Source organism: Macadamia integrifolia, chromosome 10, assembly GCF_013358625.1.
Source record: "Macadamia integrifolia cultivar HAES 741 chromosome 10, SCU_Mint_v3, whole genome shotgun sequence".
Classification (NCBI taxonomy): domain Eukaryota; kingdom Viridiplantae; phylum Streptophyta; class Magnoliopsida; order Proteales; family Proteaceae; genus Macadamia; species Macadamia integrifolia.
Genome location: NC_056566.1, coordinates 2,961,259 through 2,982,967, shown reverse-complemented (window position 1 = coordinate 2,982,967; position 21,709 = coordinate 2,961,259). Strand labels below are relative to the sequence as shown.

At 37.6% G+C, this 21,709-nt stretch overlaps 3 protein-coding genes across 5 annotated transcripts; 2 read left to right on the top strand and 1 right to left on the bottom strand.

Moving 5' to 3' along the window:
* The first annotated feature begins 2,338 nt into the window (after nt 1-2,338).
* On the top strand, nt 2,339-3,557 carry LOC122092069. The gene is made up of 2 exons (XM_042662380.1): nt 2,339-2,904; nt 3,170-3,557. The coding sequence occupies exons 1-2, from the start codon at nt 2,609-2,611 to the stop codon at nt 3,228-3,230; spliced, it is 357 nt and encodes a 118-aa protein (XP_042518314.1). The 5' UTR covers nt 2,339-2,608; the 3' UTR covers nt 3,231-3,557.
* A 1,025-nt stretch (nt 3,558-4,582) lies between these two features.
* LOC122091078 lies at nt 4,583-15,847 on the bottom strand. Of its 3 annotated transcripts, XM_042660905.1 has the most exons (4): nt 15,553-15,846; nt 14,286-14,542; nt 4,966-6,153; nt 4,583-4,856 (listed from the first exon to the last, which is right to left on the bottom strand). In XM_042660905.1, exon 3 carries the CDS (start codon nt 6,146-6,148, stop codon nt 4,985-4,987), a length of 1,164 nt encoding a protein of 387 aa, XP_042516839.1. In that variant the 5' UTR covers nt 6,149-6,153; nt 14,286-14,542; nt 15,553-15,846; the 3' UTR covers nt 4,583-4,856; nt 4,966-4,984. The 3 variants fall into 3 exon arrangements, with proteins under 3 accessions (XP_042516839.1, XP_042516841.1, XP_042516840.1); XM_042660907.1 differs by lacking the exon at nt 14,286-14,542 and having other exon boundaries at nt 15,553-15,847; XM_042660906.1 differs by lacking the exons at nt 14,286-14,542; nt 15,553-15,846 and having other exon boundaries at nt 4,966-10,513.
* Nucleotides 15,848-16,630: 783 nt separating this feature from the next.
* Nucleotides 16,631-17,718, top strand: LOC122091564. Its single transcript, XM_042661575.1, has 2 exons — nt 16,631-16,733; nt 17,344-17,718. Exons 1-2 carry the CDS (start codon nt 16,689-16,691, stop codon nt 17,716-17,718), a joined length of 420 nt encoding a protein of 139 aa, XP_042517509.1. The 5' UTR covers nt 16,631-16,688.
* The last annotated feature ends 3,991 nt before the right edge of the window (nt 17,719-21,709 follow it).

The window sequence follows — 21,709 nt, the reverse complement described above, 5'->3', positions numbered from 1 at the left end:
TAGTCTATTCCTTTGTTCAAGTTCTTTGGTACTAGTAAAAGCATGTGAGCTAATGTTTGGTCCCACATTAGAAATTTGTAAAAATTGCTTTGGGTATATATATAGGAATTAGTCTTTAAGGGACATAGGGATCCTTCTCTCCAAACTCTCTCATGTGTTAGGGACTTTTCCTTTACTTTTAGTCACATGTTTTTGGCTCTAAAATTCGAAATTTTAATTTCCATTATTGTGAAAGACTATAGTATACAAGGGACACACCCATACATGTATGTACATGTCAGTACATGCATATATGTATAGCATGAAAGGAGTATGTATACTGACACCTATAGAGAATAGATACACCTTGTGTATGAAGGGACACATACATATACATATACAAGTACCTGTAGACGTACAGGTACACCTGTATGAAGGGACACATACATATACATATACAAGTACCTATAGACGTACAGGTACACCTGTACATGTACGGTGTACTTGTACAAGTACGTTTGAGCCTAGATATAAATACCCATTGCCTCTATGCCAAAATGAGATAACAAATCCATAGAGAATGTCTGTCGTGTCTTGTACACTCATACCATATTGTATTCTATGTTGTTTCTTCTTTTCGCCTCCCTCTCTTTGAGTTTCTTAATATAGCTTATGGGTTCCCTTTCTTAATCACATTTAGGAGAACTATCTTTGTGATTAGAAGGTGATTTTATCTTGAAGGTAAAAGAGCAGGTTGACCATTTTTGCATAAATTAGGGGTTCTTTAACACCTTAAAGAAAGTATCTTATACGACTTCACCCTATTGTACCTGCATATGAATCTATTGTTTCAACTTTTGTCCCGATACAAGGATTAAATCTCAAAGGTTAATGCATCACCTACGTTCATTTTAGATAAGTCTAACACTGCCTTTTTAATAATATTGTTAAACAGATTGATCTATTACACTGATTAGCTGTGATTACATGTAACCAAGATTTACCCTTGAACTTAAACTGTAAAATCGGAAGGATTCGAAGGGTTCTCGTTAGCAAAAAGATTAAAAGAAAAAGTTCATCATTATCTCAAACCGTCTGCTAAAGACTGAGAGACAGTTTCATGAATCCAAGTCCAATCGGTGAGTGGACAGCAGAAAGCAGAGAGAGATTCATGAATCCATGCTACTGTTGTTATACTACTTGCCCATGCATATCGTTAGCTGGCAATTAACTTTTGAATGGAGCCACAGAGCCCACTCGATGAGAGCCCCACTTGTTCAAAAGTAAAAGAGATGTGACAATATAAACTAAACAATGAAACAATTTGAGACCATTCTTGTAACTTTCTTTTGAACTGCCTATCATTTTTGATCATTTTGTTTTTTAATAAGTAAACTTTGTAACAAGATCCTAGGTTATTGAATAACAAAAAAAATTAATAATATAACCATTTGTTGGAGGTATGGTGTCTTGTATTTCATCACACACGGATATGTGGGTTGCTTCTGAAGAGCCACTAAGAGACTCAGAGGAATGTATCCACCTTGTGTGTTGTCTTCGCTATTAGGGCCTCAACAAATTGGTTGTGGGGTTTAGGGCGGTAGTTCTTGAGAAATTTTTTTTATATGGGTATTTTTGTAAAGTGTACTTATATAATGTTGCTATGAATTGTATGTAGAAATGCAACCCTAAAATGATGCAAAAAATAATGAAAAAACAAGAACAAATAATGCAAACAGATTTACGAGGTTCAACAAGATTGCCTATGTCCTCGGTGAAATGAAATCTTGTTTCACTATCAATGAAAAATAGGATTACAGTGCTCGTCCTCACGCCTCTCTTAGATTGCTTATAGATAAATGTGATCTTGCTATAAATATATATATAGTGGAACCTTATATGAAAAATTTACAGAAATACCCATATACCCTTAAAAAATATCCTATGCCCCTCCAGAATTTTGACCTACTTTTACCACATGGAATTAAAGACATCATATCCCCAACATTGCAGTGAGATCATTCTCTATAATTTGAGAGAGGTGTGAGGATGAGCATCTGTAGCCCTATTTTCCTTAAATAGTGAAGTAAATCTCATTTCACCGTGGGACGTAGGTAAATTTGTCAAACATTATGTGATTATTTGTTTGCGATTACCATTCGTTTCCCACATCGTTTTGAGTTTGCATTTATTCACCAAATTCAGTTTCGGATTTATGTTCTTATCTTACTATTCAGTCATCATAAGACATTCAAAAAATAAAGTTAGAAAAGTTAAAGGAGAATCCTCCTGGCCCTCTTTCTTTTTATTTAACCTGATTCACCTCAGTAATAATGAGTACCAATTCAAAAGCAAAAGAAAGCAACTCATAGTGGGTAGGCGTGAACAAAATGCCCCTCATTTGTTTCCTTCTACCTTTTCTTCTCATCCTTCTGTGACCTATACAATCCCACCCTTAAGCTGAACACACACACTCTTAGAGTCAAAACTTCTGTAATCATTTTGGAAACTCCCTCTTGCTCTGATCTCTTTGTTCTGTTAGTAAATGTCCAAATTAATTTATTGTTGTTTCATGCCCAAAGCTTGTGATGCCAATTCAAAATTCATATAGCTTTAGAGCTAGCTAGTAATGGCATGTTTGAATTTAAATAGAGATGGGATCACTGAAAATATAGATGCCAATTTTATCAACCAGAAGGTCAAGACAAGAGTAATATTGGCTGTACATGCTAACATGTTTAATAGTAGCAGCAAGTCCCAAGGACCTTGCATTGTAGCCCCTCCTACTCTTAAGAGTAATCTGAAGAATAAGACTACAAGTGTAGAGGAAAATCATGATCTGAGAAATGGGAGAAAGGTTAGTTGGCCTGATATTGCTCATGGAAAAGATCTTGCTCAGGTTCAAGTGTATGAGTACTGCTCAAGGTACAATTAAGTATTTCTCTCCACCTCTTTTTTCTCTCTCTAGAAATTTTCTGCAAGATGTAACATTCCACATCAGTAGTTACAGAGATGGTTTGATTATATAGCTTTATAATATATTTATCTGCTTTTCCTAGGGTTTCTTAGTGCATTCCCTGCCTAGCTATGTTATTTACATTTGGTCTTCCTATATTTATAAATAAGCTCTGAATATGAAGTTTGGACCTAGTTCTTGACCTTTCCCCTCAATCTTTCACATCTTTGTCAGTGTATTGGAAGAGGGAGAGTCTGAGGGAGGGAGGAATTCTTGCACTTGTGCTATTCAATGAAACAAGTTGAGATGTTAAACTGAAGCACACCAAGGCAGCAGTAGACTGGTGAGCTTGAGACTTAAGGATCCAAAACACTACACTCATGAAGGATGTACAGCGCAGATTCTACATGTCTTCAATGCATATTGAGCTTCAAGCATGTCATCTGTTCATCTAAACCTACAAAGAGGGTTTTTTTTTTTTTTTTCGAATCACAGAATCAAAGAACTGTTTCAAGACTCCATACTGTCTAATGTTGTTTAGTGTTGAATCTTGTTTTTATTTAATCTAATGTTTGATCATGTGGGATAATCAGTCCATGATGCAAGTTAATTTGATCTGTAATCCTCCTGACTTGCAGCTTGGGAGGGGGATTAGGGCAAAATGTATCCAGTGATGAGTGAGAACTAGAGACATGTAACAAGGTATGCTTCTTAAAAATCACACTAGCTGACGGAAGTTCTAACTTTCAGCATCTGATCTATAAAAACAAGAAACACCCCCTCCTGTTGTGAAGTGGTCAGAGGAGAGGGATGATAGTGAATCAGTTGGGGGGACAACATTGTCAAATTCGGAGGGTTAACCTATCGCGTATAGTTATTTTGGATATTTTTTTGTAGGGGGAAAGAATGTTGCCGATTGCGTGGCTATTGTACCCAAACACAGGAATGTACAAAATTACCATCTTACCCCTGTAAAATAAAAAATTTCATCCATGTTTATGCCACTGCACACTCTCTCATTGGACCCATACTGACACAGAGCCACGTGACCATGCCACGATCTCTTGCCTTTTTTTGTAATAACCATATTCATCTTGGATATATATGTTAAATAAATATTTGTATCGCCAATTTGGTAAACCAAAACCCACTTTTGGGTGATATGAAAAATTTTTCCAAATAAAAGATTCTATATGATGTGGCAATGTGCTTCCCCTGTCCGCAGTCCATGTCTGGATCCAGCTCTACATCTAATAAAATACAAATCAGACAAACCCATTTAAGCTTAGCTTATCATCACTATTATGATTTATTAGTGCAACTCCTAAGAGTCTTCTGGGTTGGGCAACTGGGGAGTGTTGAATGAGTCCCAGAAGTCATACATTGTACGAGCCTCTTGTCACTGTTGGGTATGGGGAGGATCATACTGTACGCAGCCTTAAGCCCTTAACCCCGTTCCACACAAAGGTTGTTCCCAACTCGAACTCTCGACCACTAGGCTTGCAATGTAGCAACCTGATTCGATGTGCCAAGGTCTGCCATCAATGATTCCTCTAAATTACAGCCGGCCCATTCTTTGGCAAGTGGAGTAGAGTGGAGTGGAGTAAATCTTGGGTTCAATTCCTCATTAACCAGGAACAAATAAAATTTCAAACCAAAGAGAGACACTCTTTTGATATGATGGATAAATAGAATTGAGAATATTTGGAACAGAACTGAATCAGTACAACACTAATCCTCCTCTTTTTTTTCTTTTTTCAAGAATGAACCTAAAATATTTTTACAAAGCTTGTCATGTATTGAAATCAATTGTTTCTGAATCTTCTTCTAATCAACATAGGCTGTTCGATATCTGATTACACAGCTCTTCATCAGGCTTAGTAGGTAGCCGTCATAACCTTCCATCATTTTTCAGGAAATTCTGCACAGTATGGAAAACAATCACAGTAAAAGTAGCAATTAAAGATCTAAGGAAATCAGGAACAAAAAATTCCTGAAGTTAGGCAAGTGACCATGCACCATAGAATTACCAGAACTGGGATCTGTTTGTCATGGTTGATCTTCGTTTGGCCTGGATCGTGTGAGCCTCCTACGCCTCCTTGGTATTGGGGGAACATCTTCACCGGTATCACTTGCCACATTCCATTCATCTTCATCATCCTGCAGACCCAAAAGGTTCTCACCCCACAGATTACGGCGACTGGATAGTGATCCAGATGAGCGACGATGCCTATTCCAAGCCCTTGCAAGGCCCCTTTGTTCTTCAACAGGGGCAAACATCTGAAATAGGAAGAAAGTTGTCCACCATGGATTTTCACTTGAGCTGCTTTCTCTGTCCAAAGAGAGTCCATCTCCATTCTCAATAACAAAATCCCCAAGAACAATGGCTCCTGGCATAGCCGAACGAATGGCGCTTACAATGTCACCATATTCTCGCTGATGCTCAAGGTGTCGCCAAGCACGCTGCCTTGAAGGGTCAACATCAGCAGGTCGTGTAGTTGGGTGAACCCTCCTGGCATGCCTCCGAAGTTCCCTGTAGTTTCCAGAGAATGAGCAGGACTCCCGAGAGCAGCCCCTCCGTTTCAGGTCAAGATAATGTCTAGCCTCCTTTACAATTTTCCAGCCTCGTACGGCCCCTCGGCACAAGGGACATTTCAAGTTCAAGCCTAGGTCTGATAAATTCCCCTCTTCACAACCAGCACTCTCCCTTGAAGTCACAGGTGGACCCATCTCTACAATGTCATCACCTCGGGTTTCTATATTCCTATTTGGTTCTTCGCTTCTATTTGCTAGTGCTTCCAGTGACGCAGCTGAAGTTCCTTCATTATTTTCATCCGAACTATAATGTTCATGAACTACCTCTGCCAAGCCATTCCTCATTCTAGAACCCTCAAAGCTAGTTTCAGAACTATGTCCATGATGAGGCCTCAGACCAAGTATTGGGCTGTCTGAATTTTCAGGGAATGATGATATGGATTCTGAACTGTTGTTTCTAGGATCAACTCTCAGCTTTTTAAACCGATCCAAACAATTTGAGTGCCTGTAACTGGTGTCACAGATGTAAGACCTGCAGCCCTTGTCATGGGAGCTGCAGAGGAGGAGAACAGCATTGTGTGGATGGTCCATGCAGATTGGGCATGAAGCCTCATCCCATTCCTTGCGCAGTGCACGGATATCTGTGTCAGAAGATGGGCTCCCTTTCATATCTGTCATCTTGTCTGAAAGGTAGTAAGTTGTTTGAAACACTAAACTGATCAGAACAGTTCTCTATAAACAGTGGACAAACTTATGAGAGCAACAATATATTTGAAATGCATTAATAACCAAGTGCAATGTTCACAGAAAAATGGGTTTTTGTACTACAAAATCTATAGATGGTAAAAAAAAAATATATTCACGATGAGAATCTTGCATCTCAGCATGCAGAACAGGAATGTTCTTGGGCTCATGACATGAAAAAAAAAAAAAAAACAGAAATAGATGAACTCCCAGTCAGCCGGCTTCATGAAATAATAGTACAGGTATGGCCATGTTAAACGGAGGCCTTGGGATGCTCCAGTAAGGAGGAGTGATCAGATCCAGTTGGAAGGAGCTAGAAGAGCTAGGGGCAGGCCTAAAATGACCACTGATGAGTTGGCAAGGAAAAACATGCAGAGGCTAGGTCTGGATCCTAGTATGCCATCAAATAGAGCTATTTGGAAGGCAAATGTCCATTTTGCCGACTGTGTTTAAGTGGGATGTCCTGGAAGTGTTTCATTGCTTTGTTTTTTCTCTGTCTTTTCCCCTTTTCTTTCTTTTTCCTTTTATCTTATACTTTGGCATATCCAAGAAGCAGACCTCATTTAGTTGGGAAAAGGCTGAATTGTTGTTGTATCATCCCAGTATCTCTAAAAGCTATGTTCACTGGAAGATTAAGAAAACCACTGCAATAGAGAAAAACAGGAAAAGGGTAGGGAAAATTCACAAACGGTACCCATACAATCCTTTAGTCTAAACTCTAAAATCTTTAAGGAAGCTAATGTAAAGAAGTACGAGGACACACATTACAGACTTGGGAAAATTCACAAACGGTACCCATACAATCCTTTAGTCTAAACTCCAAAATCTTTAAGGAAGCTAATTGTAAAGATGTATGAGAATACAAATTGCAGACATTGAGCAATTGAGCAGCATCTAACATCAAACCATATAGTGCAAGTAATGAAAGTAGCATTACTGATACCTGGTGGTGGAGAAAGCTGACTTTCTCACAGTTTCCCAAGCTACAGCAGTAATTTTATACTTTTAAACCTTTAAACCCCACATATATACTTCTCATCTACCAAACCTCATTAAATAATCAAATTTGTCCTCGTAGTCTTACGGACTTCTCAGCTTACTCTTCTTTCATTATCGCAACTCCCAATAAGCATCTTTCCACCATCCACATGAATGGCATGCGAATATATATAGTTAGGATAACTACATGCAGATGGAATGTTACTTTAGAGGACTACGCTAGCACACTCCCTTACATACACTAGTGGACTGCTCCTCCCAGTGTACCATTAAGCTGAACTTCTATGGTGGCTTTCTAGGTAATCCTGGTACAACTGACATTAATGGATTCTTTAGGGATCAAAGGGGTACTATACTGTTGGTCTACTCTGGGCCAAGTGGACTATGTGATTCAATTTCTGTAGAGTTGAAGGTGGAGCTGGAGATCCTTAAGAGACATGCATCTTAATTGGAGACTCAGATCATTCACCTTGCATTTACATGGATGGTGAAATCAGCAAATGACCTAGCTAATGAATTAAGCAGGGGTCAACAGAGTCCACGCAGGGGTCAACAGAGTCCACTTGCATTTGGGGTATGATGCCAGTGTAATTGTCTCTTGGGGTTGGTGGCTGATTGATGGGGTTCTAAATAACCTAGGGTCAGGAGTTTAGAAACCTTTTGGAAACCAGAATCGCACTGAAGGGTTACAGAAATCAGATCCAAGAAAAAACTCTATATCAGGGAATCAGATCATCAGAATGCTCAATCTATGGTTGAATAGTGGATTTATGGAGGAGAAGGATTCCTCAAAATCTGGTTCAGATCTGATGGTCTGATCTGGATTTAGGGAAGTATCCTACTCACGATAGAATTCTAGAATTAGGATTTCCAGAATAGGGAAATTGATCTCAGTTTGTAACGGGATCAAACCAGAAATCAAGAGAGATCAGAATAATAACAGAACTCTGCAATATCAATAGTCTAGAAAAGAAACAAGAATCAATTCCAGTATAGGAAGAAATTAGGAAATCAGATACGGAATAGGACTCTTGTTAAACCAATAGTGAAATCAGATTCTGAAACCAAGAATGACTTAAGAGTCAGATCTGATTGACATTTCTGAAAACAGAATTGAAATAAGATTAGAAATTTGAAGATTCAGATTATCCTACTGTGGGTAGGACTCCTCATAATCGATGTAAAATAGTGTTTTAAATGCAGATTTTGAGAACAGAAGTTAAAAATGATTAACTGAATCCAAGTTTAAGAACTTAAAACACCAGCTAACAAAATATTTTGAGTTAAGAACAAAACCAGAAAAGGAACTTGTGCTGGAATGGAAGAGGAAAGATCTGACATCTCTTTGACTAGAAAGAAGAAAGGGAGGGGATATGACCTTGGAATCACCACCAGAGGACTCGATTGGAATCACCAACTGAATACTTCAACTCTCCTTGTGGCCTACCACCAAAAAAAAAAAAAAAAAAAACAACTGAATCACCACAGAACCAAAAGCATAAAGCCAATTTTGTCCATCAAATTTAGCCCCTTACATTAGACTTAAAAACAGAATCAAACAAATAAAAGGGAAGGCCTAAACCAATCCTAAACTCATAAGGTAGCTTAAACTAACTAGGAAACTAAAATAAGACTGAACTCTAAAAACCTGTTTCTAAAACACTTGAAAAAAAAAAATTAACGAATTAGGACCCTAACTAGACTAACTAATCAAGTATATCTCATATTCAGGACCAAACTCAAAATGTGGGGCTTATAAAAGAGACCCATTACATCAATAAACCCAAATACGAAAAGCCCAAGGCCCATATAACCCAACCACGGGCCAAAATAAAGTCTTCCTATGCCCAATTGGCTCAGTTGGACAATCTTAACTACGTCACTGATGGGCTGATCTTTGCTGTTGTTGCACTATACATTCATGTAGCTTTTCTGTCCTCCCTTATAAAATTGTTACTGATCAAGAAATAAAGAAGTAATTGGGATCATCAGTCAAATCTGAAATTTGACCAATGAACTTTTTATGTTCTCTGGCCCATCCAAGATACTGCAAATTCATATTTACAAGAATAAATGAGTTCTGGTGTCCTTATATAAAATATAAAGCTTTCAAAATAAGTATAACTTTAAACTTGATTATTCTTTTGTCTAGATACATAAAATACAATTTATAGTTCAATTCTTTTCAGAAACCACATGATCAGAACCCCAACTCTTGTAACATCCACTAAAACCCATGGCAAAAACCTTGGCTAAGGATCTGGGTTACATGCAGAGGGCAGAACTCAGAATCATAATTGCCCTATCCAAGAGGCAATAGACAAATGAATAGATAAGTAAATATCCTAATATGTAGACCCATTCTTCCCATACCCAGTCCAAATTTAACTGCTCCCTTTAACCCTTTTTTGCTATGACATTCCATGAAAACCCAATTCCGCTTGGACACAGGACTAACAAACACTAAGAGTACACAGTGAACTGTTAAGAATCTCTCTCTATGTGCTTCATGCCCTTCCAAAATGTAGTATTAATGTAAGCCAAAGAATCATGAGCAGAATAGGAGTACAACCCAACTACTCCTAGTCTCACCACCACAAGTAAATACAAAATGTATTTACTCACTGAACTGTTAAGAATCTCTCTCTATGTGCCTCATGCCATTCCAAAATGTATTATTAATGTAAGCCAAAGAATCACGACCAGCATATGAGTACAACACAACTACTCCTAGTCTCACCACCACAGGTAAATACATCATTTTGCAGCTGTTCTATAAACACAGGCAAAACAGGTAATTGGCACAAAAATCACATTTTTGGGTAAAGGCTTCTGCATTTTACTTTGTGCTTATCTTTCCAGCTTGTAACTCCCAACACTAACTGAGACTGAATAAAAATATTGCCTGTAAACTCTAACCAGTGGACAGAGGCATGATCAAATAAAGGGAAGGAGGGATACCATACCAGAGAGTAGGGAATATAGCCTAAATATTTAGATTTGATATAAAAGATCTGGGACTAAACTAAATTCTGGCATTTTTAAGTAGAAGAAGCACAACTAGGCAGAATAATGAACCTATTACCAAATGATATTTCTAGCTTTTCCCCTCCTCCCGTCCCGAAAAGCTCTTTCTCAGATAAGAACCTATTAACATCAATCACTACAAAAAAAATTCCTTCTGGATCTTGATGTAGAGAAGTCACTTGAGCTTATTTTATTGCAAATAAGCCTTGGGTTGTGTTATGTATGTGTTGGGCATTTGATCCCATGAGTTTTCGTTGAAATGGACCACTTTAATGGGCCTAAAATATGGGTAGAAGGTAGGAAAACGGGATTTAATTCATTAGTTTAATTAGTTGTTATTTAATTCAATAAAGGCCCATTAGGCCATTGGTCGGTTGTAAAGTCCTATATGGACTATTAGTTAGTTAGTCTTGCTCCATGGAACTATTAGTCATAAAGTCAAGTCCTAGTCCTATTTTGAATTCCTAGTTGTAGTAGGAGTGTCTAGTCCTCTTTGGAAACTAGCTCCTAATCTTAATATGATTGTAAACTTCCCCTCTATAAATAAAGAGGCATATGTTCCATTATTTCACTGATTTGAATGAAAGAAAGTTTGCAATTAAATGCTTAGAGCAGTTGAGATAGTTGTGGGTGAGAAACCCAGGCTGAGATGGCCACTTCCTTTATTCTCTTTCACCCTTCTCAACCCCCCATCTGTTTTATTCTTCTTTTCCTATTTTATTTGTTGTAACATTCAAAAGGTATAATTCAGATTTTGATAAAAGTCTGTAGAAATCAGAACCAATCAGCAATCCTAGTGGGAATAGGAGAGAGATCGATCTCCTCTCTTTCTCTCTTCTGTACTCTGTTCAGCCAAATCTTCAATCAGGGTATTCCAAGCCTCATAAGGGTCCCACAATCCTTATTTAGTCACTATTAAAAGCATTCAGCTGTTGTTCTTGAAGGTTCTTCTCAGTTTTCTCTCTCCTAAGTCAGAAAATCAAGAAAGCCTGTAACTTCACAACCAATCATCAGAATCCTCTCAACTTTGGGGGTTTTTGTGCCCTCCCTAAGGACTATCTTCGCCCAAGAGTGTAGCTCAATCAGACTCCTACAGACCTGGCAGCACCTCTCTCTCTCCAGCTCTATAGCAGGTCTTTCTCTCTCCTATCGGGTTGGGTTTTGGGCTGATTTTGCTCCTATATGGGTACTGTATCTTTGGGGGTTTATTTGATGGTCTTATTTCTCTGTTTCATGTTCTTGGGGGTTTATTTGATGGTCTTATTTCTCTGTTTCATGTTCCTAATTGTATTGTTTGGGGTTATAAACTGCTGGGGTAGTTTCTTGTAATCTACTCCTACACTAAGCGGTATCAGAGCCATGACTAAGGAAGAAGAACCCCAAATCACTCTTAAAGATGTGTGGCAATCCATACAAGCCTTGACTGCAAAGATGGATGGTCATGCTCAACAACTGGCAGAACTAAGAGAGTCTATTACTGCTCACTCCAATACTCCGGCTACTGTTGCCCAATCTAATGCTCAACCTCGTTATTTTCGTAGGGAATTCCTTGAATGGATGCGTGAATTGGATATGTACTTTGACAACTACAACTTAACAGAGACACAAAAACGCCAACATGCATGTTCCCAGATGAGTGATTGTGTTCGAATGCAATGAAAAATCCATGAAAGGCAACTTCAAGCTCAAGGATTTAAACCTAGAACGTGGGACAAGATGTAGTATGAGTTGGCAGGCATATACCTATCTGAGCATGAACGAAGTAGGTACTTCCTTCCACCATATGTCCGAAAACCACCCACAATTGACAAGAGCAAGAAGGAATCATTAGCGCCTATTGCAAAGGAGCAACAAGAGAAGACACCTCTGACCAGTGAACCAGAGTCAAAAGTTGAGGTTAGTGTTGAAAAGTTTTCAGTCATTCCTATTGTCAAGGAAGAACTAGTCATTGATGTTCCCATCAACAAGACTTATGTGGAAGAATTCGAAAACAACAAGGTTACCACAATGGACAGTGAGGTTGAGACTGAAAAACTTGACATTACAATAACTGTGATGATTGTGAAGAGTCAAAAGGAAGATCCTAAGGAGTTTAAGAATGAAGTTGTGTTTGAACAATCAATGGAACTGGTTGGGAACCACCAGGTAGATGAACCAAAAGAGCTTTATATTGCATTGAAGTTAGAAGAGATCAAAGGTGCATATATAAATGAGCCTATGGACACATCCGAAGATGTTGAAGTTGAGTATGTGGAGCTAGTCAGCCCATTAAAGTATCTTGAAGAATGGGCTCCTCACATTCTAGACTACATCTTTATTATCAAAGAGCTACCTGACTTTTTCTACGGCTTGAAGAGGGACGTGCACCATGATATAATCACCTTCACCCTCTACAAAATTCGAGGATGAATTTTTTCTAAGAGAGGGCGAGTTGATAAAGATAAGTAACTTGAGCTTATTTTATTACAAATAACCCTTGGGTTGTGTTATATATGTGTTGGGCATTTGATCCCATGGGTTTTCGTTGAAATGGGCTACTTTAATGGGCCTAAAATATGGTAGAAGGAAGAAAAATGGGATTTAATTCATTAGTTTAATTAGTTGTTATTTAATTCAATAAAGGCCCATTAGGCCATTGGTCAGTTGTAAAGTCCTATATGGACTATTAGTTAGTTAGTTCTACTCCATGTTGGAGTCATAAAGTCAAGTCCAAGTCCTAGTCCTATTTTGAATTCCTAGTTGTAGTAGGAGTGTGTAGTCCTCTTTGGAAACTAGATCCTAGTCTTTGTATGATTGTAAACTTCCCCTCTAAAAATAGAGAGGCGTATGTTCCATTATTTCATTGATTTGAATGAAAGAAAGTTTGCAACTAAATGCTTAGAGCAGCTGAGATAGCTGTGGGTGAGAAGCCCAGGCTGAGATAGCCACTTCTTGTAATCTCTTTCACCCTTCTCAACCCCCACATCTGTTTTATTTTTCTTTTTCTATTTTATTTGCTGTAACATTCAAGAGGTATAATTCAGATTTTGATAAAAGTTTGCAGAAATCAAAACCGATCAGCAATCCTAGTGGGAATAGGAGAGAGATTGATCTCCTCTCTTTCTCTCTTCTGTACTCTGTTCAGTCAGGTCTTCAATCAGGGTGTTCCAAGCCTCATAAGGATCCCACGATCCTTACCTAATCACTGTTGAAAGCATTCAGCCGTTGTTCTTGAAGGTTCTTCTCAGTTTCTCTCCTAGGTCAGAAAATCAAGAAAGCTTGTAGCTTTACAACCAACTGTCAGAATCCTCTCAACTTTGGGGGTTTTTGTGCCCTCCCTAATGACTATCTACGCCCAAGAGTGCAGCTCAATCGAACTCCTACAGACCTGGTAGCATCTCTCGCTCTCTCTCTGCAGCTCTATAGCAGGTCTTTCTCTCTCTTATCGGGTTGGATTTTGGGATGGTTTTGCTCTTATATGAGTACTGTATCCTTGGGGGTTTATTTGATGATCGTATTTCTCTGTTTCATGCTCCTATCTGTATTGTTTGGGGTTGTAAACTGCTGGGGTAGTTTCTTGTAATCTACTCCTACATTAGATCTCTTGAGCAACTCTTAGATGGCATTCAGCATAAAATAAATTCAATCCAGCATAAAATAAATTCAAATAACATCCCCCATCCCTTCAACACATGGTAACATGGATAGTATACCTCCTCATACGATCTCGCAAAAAATTTTCCCTTGAGCAATGGAAATAACAAAGTAAATGGCAATGGAGGATTAAACATAAATTAGACAGTGTTCTACTCAGCTGTACTTGGTACAAAGAAAAGAAAAAAAACTCAATGGTCAGAAATCATACATTAAAATGATTTTTTGCAAGGTAATAACATAACAGTAATCATATTGCCAACCACAAATTTTAAAAACAAAAATTAATGTTTTTTGCATATTAACAAAGCAATCAGGTGTGCCAAAGCACGGCTACCAGGAGACAAATACATTGCAAATGCAAGGATGTTAAATTCTGAGACAAAACTCCTTCAATAATACGGGTACTCACCCAGAGAAAAAACTCTGAATCTTATTGTCTTACTTGTAGCTTCTGAATCCTTAGGACACTAATCAACTTTTTTCATGTGAAAGATTTTGAAATGTTGTTGGAGAAAATCTTATACAATCCATGTCCTCAAAACTCCAAAGAATGTAACAAATAATCCAGTCTAACAAATCTTGTAGAAAATACAGCCTTGGACTAAAGCATTAACCATTATTCACGATCCACAAAGTCATCAATGAGTCCTAAAACCTGCACTTGTACTGCAGAACAAAGACGATAGTCATGCACACGTTGTTCCAGTAACAGAAAAGCAAAGAATGGTATGATCAAATTAACCGAACAAAAAAATGACAGCAAAACAAGAACCCCGACCCTAATTTTGTAGAGGTTCGATCAAATCTGAAAGCCACAATTGAAAGTAAACAACAAGTACTACAAAATTAATCGGGTGCTTTTTTCCTTTTATTTTCAAGAAAAAGAAAAAAAAAAGCGCAAACTTCATAAAACACTCATCTCTCATTACAATACAGGAAAAAATAAATAAACCCAACCTCAGAGTCCATCACCCCTATCCAACATCTGGTATTATTTGAATAATCCTTCAACCTAACAAAAACCCACCGATCTCATTTAAATTATTAAAACCAGGAAAATTTTGAGAAGGGGAAAAATTCACAATTTTAACAAAAATTCCCTAAAACCCATTGAGTGTTTAACGATTAAATTTTGCAATAATAAAATCTCATGTTTTAGCAGATATTAAGTTAGACACCGACAACAGAATTAGGCAAGATATTTCCCCATTGCACCAAAACTGGAACTTCCTGAATCCCAGCACCAAAATTTATGGAACCATGAACCAAACCTTAACAAGGTGCCAACTATATTATTTTTTCTTTTTATTTTTTGATGGGTAACAAGTTATCAGTCTTTCCAAACCAACGCAACGAATCCAACCCCAACCCAAACCCAAACCTAAACCCTAACCCTAACCCTAACCCTAACCTTGCCCAGATACCCATTGATTCCATCAGAGAAAGAAACCCAAAATTCCCAAAAATAAAAGGGTCCAAAATCCATCATCAAAAAAACAATATAAGCACATCAAATTCCTTAAATAGATCGATATCCAAAAATCAATGAGACACAAAAACACAGATACCTGTACAAAACAACGAATCCAATTGACCAATGAAGAACTAAACAATTAAAAAAATTAAAACCCACAAAAGATCTTATGATTTAAGAAGGAAAGAGGTACGGATTTTACAATAATCATAGAGGGAGAAGAACTTGGAAACCGCTGGTGCAGAGTAGGGCTTGTGTCGTTTGAAGTTTGTTTGGGATTTGATTATTGATCACCAATGAAAGTAAGTCTTCTTCTCCCCTGATTAAGAGAATTGAGAGACATTCTTGAGATTAAAAATGAAAGAAAAGGTTTCCCTTCACGCATGGTAGATGCAAATTTCCTTCCAACTTCTAAAATGCTATTTAGTGTAGCAGGGAAGGGAACGGAAAGTCACACAGCTTCAACTTTGAACGGTCCAGGACTCCAGGCTCAGGACTCAGGAGTCGAGATGGTCTAGTGAGTACATGAACCGCGTGGTCCGCCATGGACCGCATTGAATTCCATTACACGTGGTTGCAAGAAGTTGACTGTTGCTTGGGACCCACAGAATTATAAACATTTCACACACACTGCAATTTCCCTACAAAATCCCAGAGCCTAGTCTTACCTTAATTGAGCCAGAGCTGGATTCTGGGTTGGTCAGTCTGCTACGGTCTGGTCTGGCCCAGCCCACCATGGGAGACAGACAGGATGATTTACTGGTATATCGTTTGACCTGAGGAGGGTGAAATTTCCATCCTCCAATGCATACAACAACTGGTAATTTTCCTCAAAAATTTGGGGATAAAGTTTTTTGTCCGTGAGAGCCCCTAAACCATTGACACAAAGAGCGTGCAATAACCACAATGGCTCTCCTAGGAGTACACACCCATGTGTTTGGGTGTAGGGGCTTCTCGGGGCCAAAAAACACTTGCCCAAAATTATGTTAACCTTTTAATATTTTAATTAACATGTGTCGCTTTCATAAAAATAAGAAAAATCAAGCTTTCATCCTTTATAATCTTAGTAGACAAGTGCATAACTTTGGGTCCATATGTGTTACCTGATGAGTGATCATAAGAGATGAGGTTGATCGTTAGGTACCCATAATTTTAATTTTAAGGCCCCATGAAACATTAAAAGGTGGAAAACAACTAGTCACCATATAGGTGTTTGGTACATGATTAGGTATTCTAACTCTTTTTATTTATTTATAGTGAGAGGAATAGGCATGCTTGGAGGCAAGGCCGGAACATCATAGAGGAGAGACATGGGATTATTTCAAAGAAGGTAGGGAAATGGAGATAGACATGGAGCCCGCTAGCATGCGGAACACATGCAAGGTACCCAACCTTTTCCCTTGTTTATTTTAGGGAGTTTCACACTAATTTTTTATGTGATCAATTTTCTCAAGAGATGATAATTGTCTGACCGTGTTCTTTGGAATGTGTGCCCTACAAAAAATGGTCATGCATGAAAGTTATATCAATACACATGAAAGTGTAAACAATTGAATTTGATGTTGAATTTTGACATGTGATTAATCCAAATCATTCTTTAGATATTTAATAGTCGAAATTATTTCATTTCCTTTCTTGGTGGTAAAACTAGTTGAGCCTGAATAGAGAAATATTTGGGCATGTCCAACTAGAAAAGCAAGCCCAACTTATACGAACCACATGGTTGAAGTTGTGATGCATTCCAACTTAATGAGTAGGTGGGGTCCTCCTAGATTAGATATGTGTCAAGTTCGATTTTACGCTCAACTTGTATTCAATTCATGCCATGTACTTTGGAGTTCGGACCATAGTTAAAAAATTGTGCTTTCAAATCGACCAGCCTTCTTCAAAACCTGGTGATTATGAATCAAACCTGGTCATGGCGAGTCATATTTTTTCCTTATTTTTAAATGTGTCACATGGCATCAAATACTCTCGTTTCTCTCCTTTGAAGGTGGATGAATCTTCTATGTTAAACAATGTTGATATGGCAGATGGAGAGGATAGTAACAGATTGATTGGAGATTTGATTCCCAAATCTTTCAAGGAAATTGAGGACCTTGAAGATTCTGTTATTTCTTCAGATGAAGAAACAAAGTTGAATCATAATGAGGAGGTGATCGATCAAGTTGAGTTCAACCATAATATGGAGGTGACCTGTCAAATTGATAATATAAAGGGTACACATTTGGATTTTTCAAAAGAAGCATCAGTGTCAAATGATGACGGTGGTTCTACAGTCTTTAGAAACCTGACACATCCAATAGTGAGAAGTTTTTTGCAGAAGAGTCATCGCATGAAAAGTGTCACGTACTTTCTTCGGTCCTAAGATTGAGCTACTTAACTCTTTCATAGTATCTTTCCCTAATTGCTAAAGCATTTCTTTCTATATTACATGAATTGTGCTACAAGGTTTGTTCTGTGTGATTTAGGGACCTCTCCTCCTTTCTTTTGGTATGCCCAAAGAAGGTTGTAGGGGTTGTCATTTTCTATGTTTTTACGTTTTTTTTTTTTTTTTTTTTTTAATGCTTACAAGTTACCTATCGAAAAAAAAAAAAAGCCTCCTCCTCCTTCTCCTTCTCCGAGTGGCATTTCTTTCCCCAATGCTTATACGTTGTAAGACAGATACATGACACCACCGTTTCAATATGAGATGGGGGAATGTGGCCATGGGTATCTCTTTCCATTTTATTAGATATTTCATGTTTGTTTAATGGTGCCTCTTTATATATGAGGATGGTTAAGTCAAAGGATAGCAAAGCTATGAAGGAGAAGTCTAGTAAATCAACTCTAGTTTTCTAGATACAAACTTCTTTTGGCAGGTTTCTTTAATGCTCTTTCAAGAAAGTTCAAGGGGACGCAGCTTAATTGGGACACTGGCCCTATTGCTGGTCTGCGTTGGGAACTTCTTGACTCCTTCCATGCCCATGAGGAGAGATGGTCAATGAGAGAGAGAGAGAGAGAGAGAGAGAGAGAGAGGTCATGGCTGCTTTGAATGTGAGAAGAAAAAACGGCCAGTTAACGATGAAGAGGGAGTGGGAGTGAAGTGGACAAACAAAAATTCTTACTTTTTACTGAAATTTTGTGATTTGACTAGTCTCCCATGACTCAGGAAAAAATACTGGTCAATGAAAACTTGGATTCACTCCTAGTCTAATAATTTTTTAAGCTTGGATGAGTTTTCCATGGCTCTTCACCAGATTTTATGTTTTCTTGACTTGACTTGATGATTTGCTAAAACTTAGGGTCTGTTTGATAACGTTTCAAGAAACGGAGTAAAAAGCGTTTGATAAAACTATTTTGTTTCACTTACTTTTAGAAATAAAAATAGAAATTTTTACTTATTTATGATTCAAGAAACGACCCAGGCGAAACAAGTTCATTCAGAACAATTCAAACTCCATATTTCAGAATTATTAGAACTAAATTTAATAAGAAAATCAAATAGTCCCCATAGATCAGCAGCTATGATAGTTATGAAAGAAAGTGAAAAAAGAAGAGGAAAAAGCCGAATGGTAATAAATTACAAAAGATTAAATGACAACACAGTAGATGATGCATACAATTTACCTCAAAAGAATTTTCTTATTCAGTTTATACAAAAAGCCAAGATATTTTCAAAGTTTGACTTAAAATCAGGATTTCATCAAATAGCCATAGAAGAAGAATCTAAACCATGGACAGCTTTTACAACAACTGAAGGTCATTATGAATGGAATGTAATGCCTTTTGGATTAAAAAATGCACCTGCAGTATTTCAAAGAAGAATGGATGATATTTTCTTAAAAATAATGTTAATGCATGTATCGGGATTATAAATTTTTCCATTTTCATCCATTAAATAATATTTAAATACTTGGAAAGTATGTTTTAAATTGTCAAATACTAAGAGGTAGTAGTAGTAATAGTAATAGTGAAGATATTAGATTAGAAGAAATAGTCGATGTTGAATCAGATATCACCAGATTTAGTACACAACAAGCCCATATGATAAACCCCAGACAATTATATGCACATAATAGATTTTTAAGAGATACTAGTTTATTCTCAGGATATCAAGAGGTAACTTTGTCAGTATCAAATGATGAAGTAGAAACTATTGATGTAATCAGCCAAAACTCGATAAGACAACTTTTATTAGCACTTGTTTCGCCGTTTCTGGAAACGACTTGTGGCAATTCTTTCACTGGTTATCATCGACTTCTAAAAACATGACTTATCAAATACCTTCAATTCCGTTTCTATTTATAGAAACGGAAATTTATGTTTCTGCCGTTTCTTGAAACAGAAACGGTAAAAACGTTATCAAACGGGCCCTTAGTTTTCCAATTCCATCGTAGATGGTTCATAATTTTGCATCTCTTCTTTGTCCTTTTAACCATGTTTTGACCAATATTTTTTCTATGTTTAAAACACGGATTGAAATAAAATTTATGGGAAGAGGTTAGGAAGGCCACAGGCTTTCTCAAAGTTAGCGGCTCAACCAATGGAAGAACTGGGATAAGAGATGCATATGAGACATTTCCAATGAGAAGAGAAGAGAGATAAACACATATCTAGATATACTGACGGCATACTCAAATCTTTTTCCAACTTTTATAGATAGATAAGGGATGATATAACTTATTTGTACATTATATTCGAATACAACTTTCTCTCAATATTTTGACTCGGGTGACTTGCCCAGATCATGACTTAAATATCAATTGGAATGTGTAGTTAAGCTTTGTAATAACTATTAGGCAAAATTAAATGGCACAATAGAGAATATGCAACCCCATCCTCCTCCATACAAAGGACACAATCATACAGCTCATCTCTATGAACAGTTGAACACTCTTTTAAGGCACCAAATTCATTTTTTATCCACTTTCCTCACTTTATGATTTCATACCTTATTAAGAAACTAATTGGAATCCTCCAATGGTAAAGCCTCGAATCTTCATCATTTTGGAGAGTGACTTTCATGTTACATAGAAAAGAATATCCACTCCACCCACTCAACCTACCCTCTAAGCTATAAGCACAGCTAAAACATAAAAAATAATCCCACCATTTGACTAATAATTATATATTAGTTATAGGACGACCCATTAATTAGAAAATAAAGCTACCAATTGTAGCACGGAAGTTTTAATGATCATATCGATGCCATGAGAATAATATATAAAGAAGTGGCTAATACAATATTTTTTCAAAAAACGAACCGGGTCTTGGCGGTTTGGGGGGCTCGAGGTTGGCAGCCTTATGGTTGAACCTAATATATTGTATCGTAGTGTGGGTGTTTCCATGTCTCTATCTCTTTTCTTAATGTAAAAAGTCATTTATACCCTTTATTTGGGGGAGGAGAGGATAGACATAGGGAGTGTTAGTGTAGGCCACACTATTGAATGTACAAAAAAATCATTTCCCTACATATATATATATATATATATATATAGGATTCTCTGGGAGCACCGCCCTTGTACTAGCGTAGAGGCCAATGGAAACACATGTAGAAATATCAATAGGGAAAATATTATTTCCTTTCATATGTCCTGAAGCAGTCCCCACACTCCCCCACAAAAACCATTTAGAATGCTAACCGATAGTGTGTACTTGCAGTAAGACACATCAAGTTTGAAAAGACCACTACCCTATGCTAAAGAAGCTCATATGCGCCCTCCCATTGGCCGCGGGCACTAATGTGTACATGCGCTATCGGGTAGCATTTTCTTACCCATGAATGTGTGTGTGTATTGGAAAAAGAACGCTACCCAATATTGTACACCCAGACACAAGGGGAAGTGGAATCAGGTTATGAAAATAGACCCATGCGTCGACTCCACTTCTCCCGTGTGTCTGGACTCTGGACTTATGCAACATTGTTAGGCTGTTTAAGCTATCCTGGCTCCTCTTTGTTTTTATCTCTCCTCCCACCTATGAAATGACATATCTTGTCCTTTAATGTGAGTGGAGATATCTGTAGAGGTTTTGCTTGATAGGCTTTATGAAAATTCCATTATAGAAGCATCTCCTTACAAAATGCTGTCGAGTTCTTAACTGTCAGATTTCAGACTCTTAATTCAATTCCTAACGATTTATAGCATAAGCAAAACTCTGATAGCTAGCCGTTGGGAGTAGGGACTCATCCTCACTCATCAATCTATACGCAAGAGTGGCTGTAAGCCTTTAACCCATCACTCCTCATTAGATGTTTAACTTGTAAAAAGTGTTGTGATTAGAAGTTCTGATATAATCATCATTTGTATCTATCTGCTTTGGTACCTTTTTATCTCTGGTGTGTCACTCTGGTCCTACTCCATGGAGGATTCGATCCC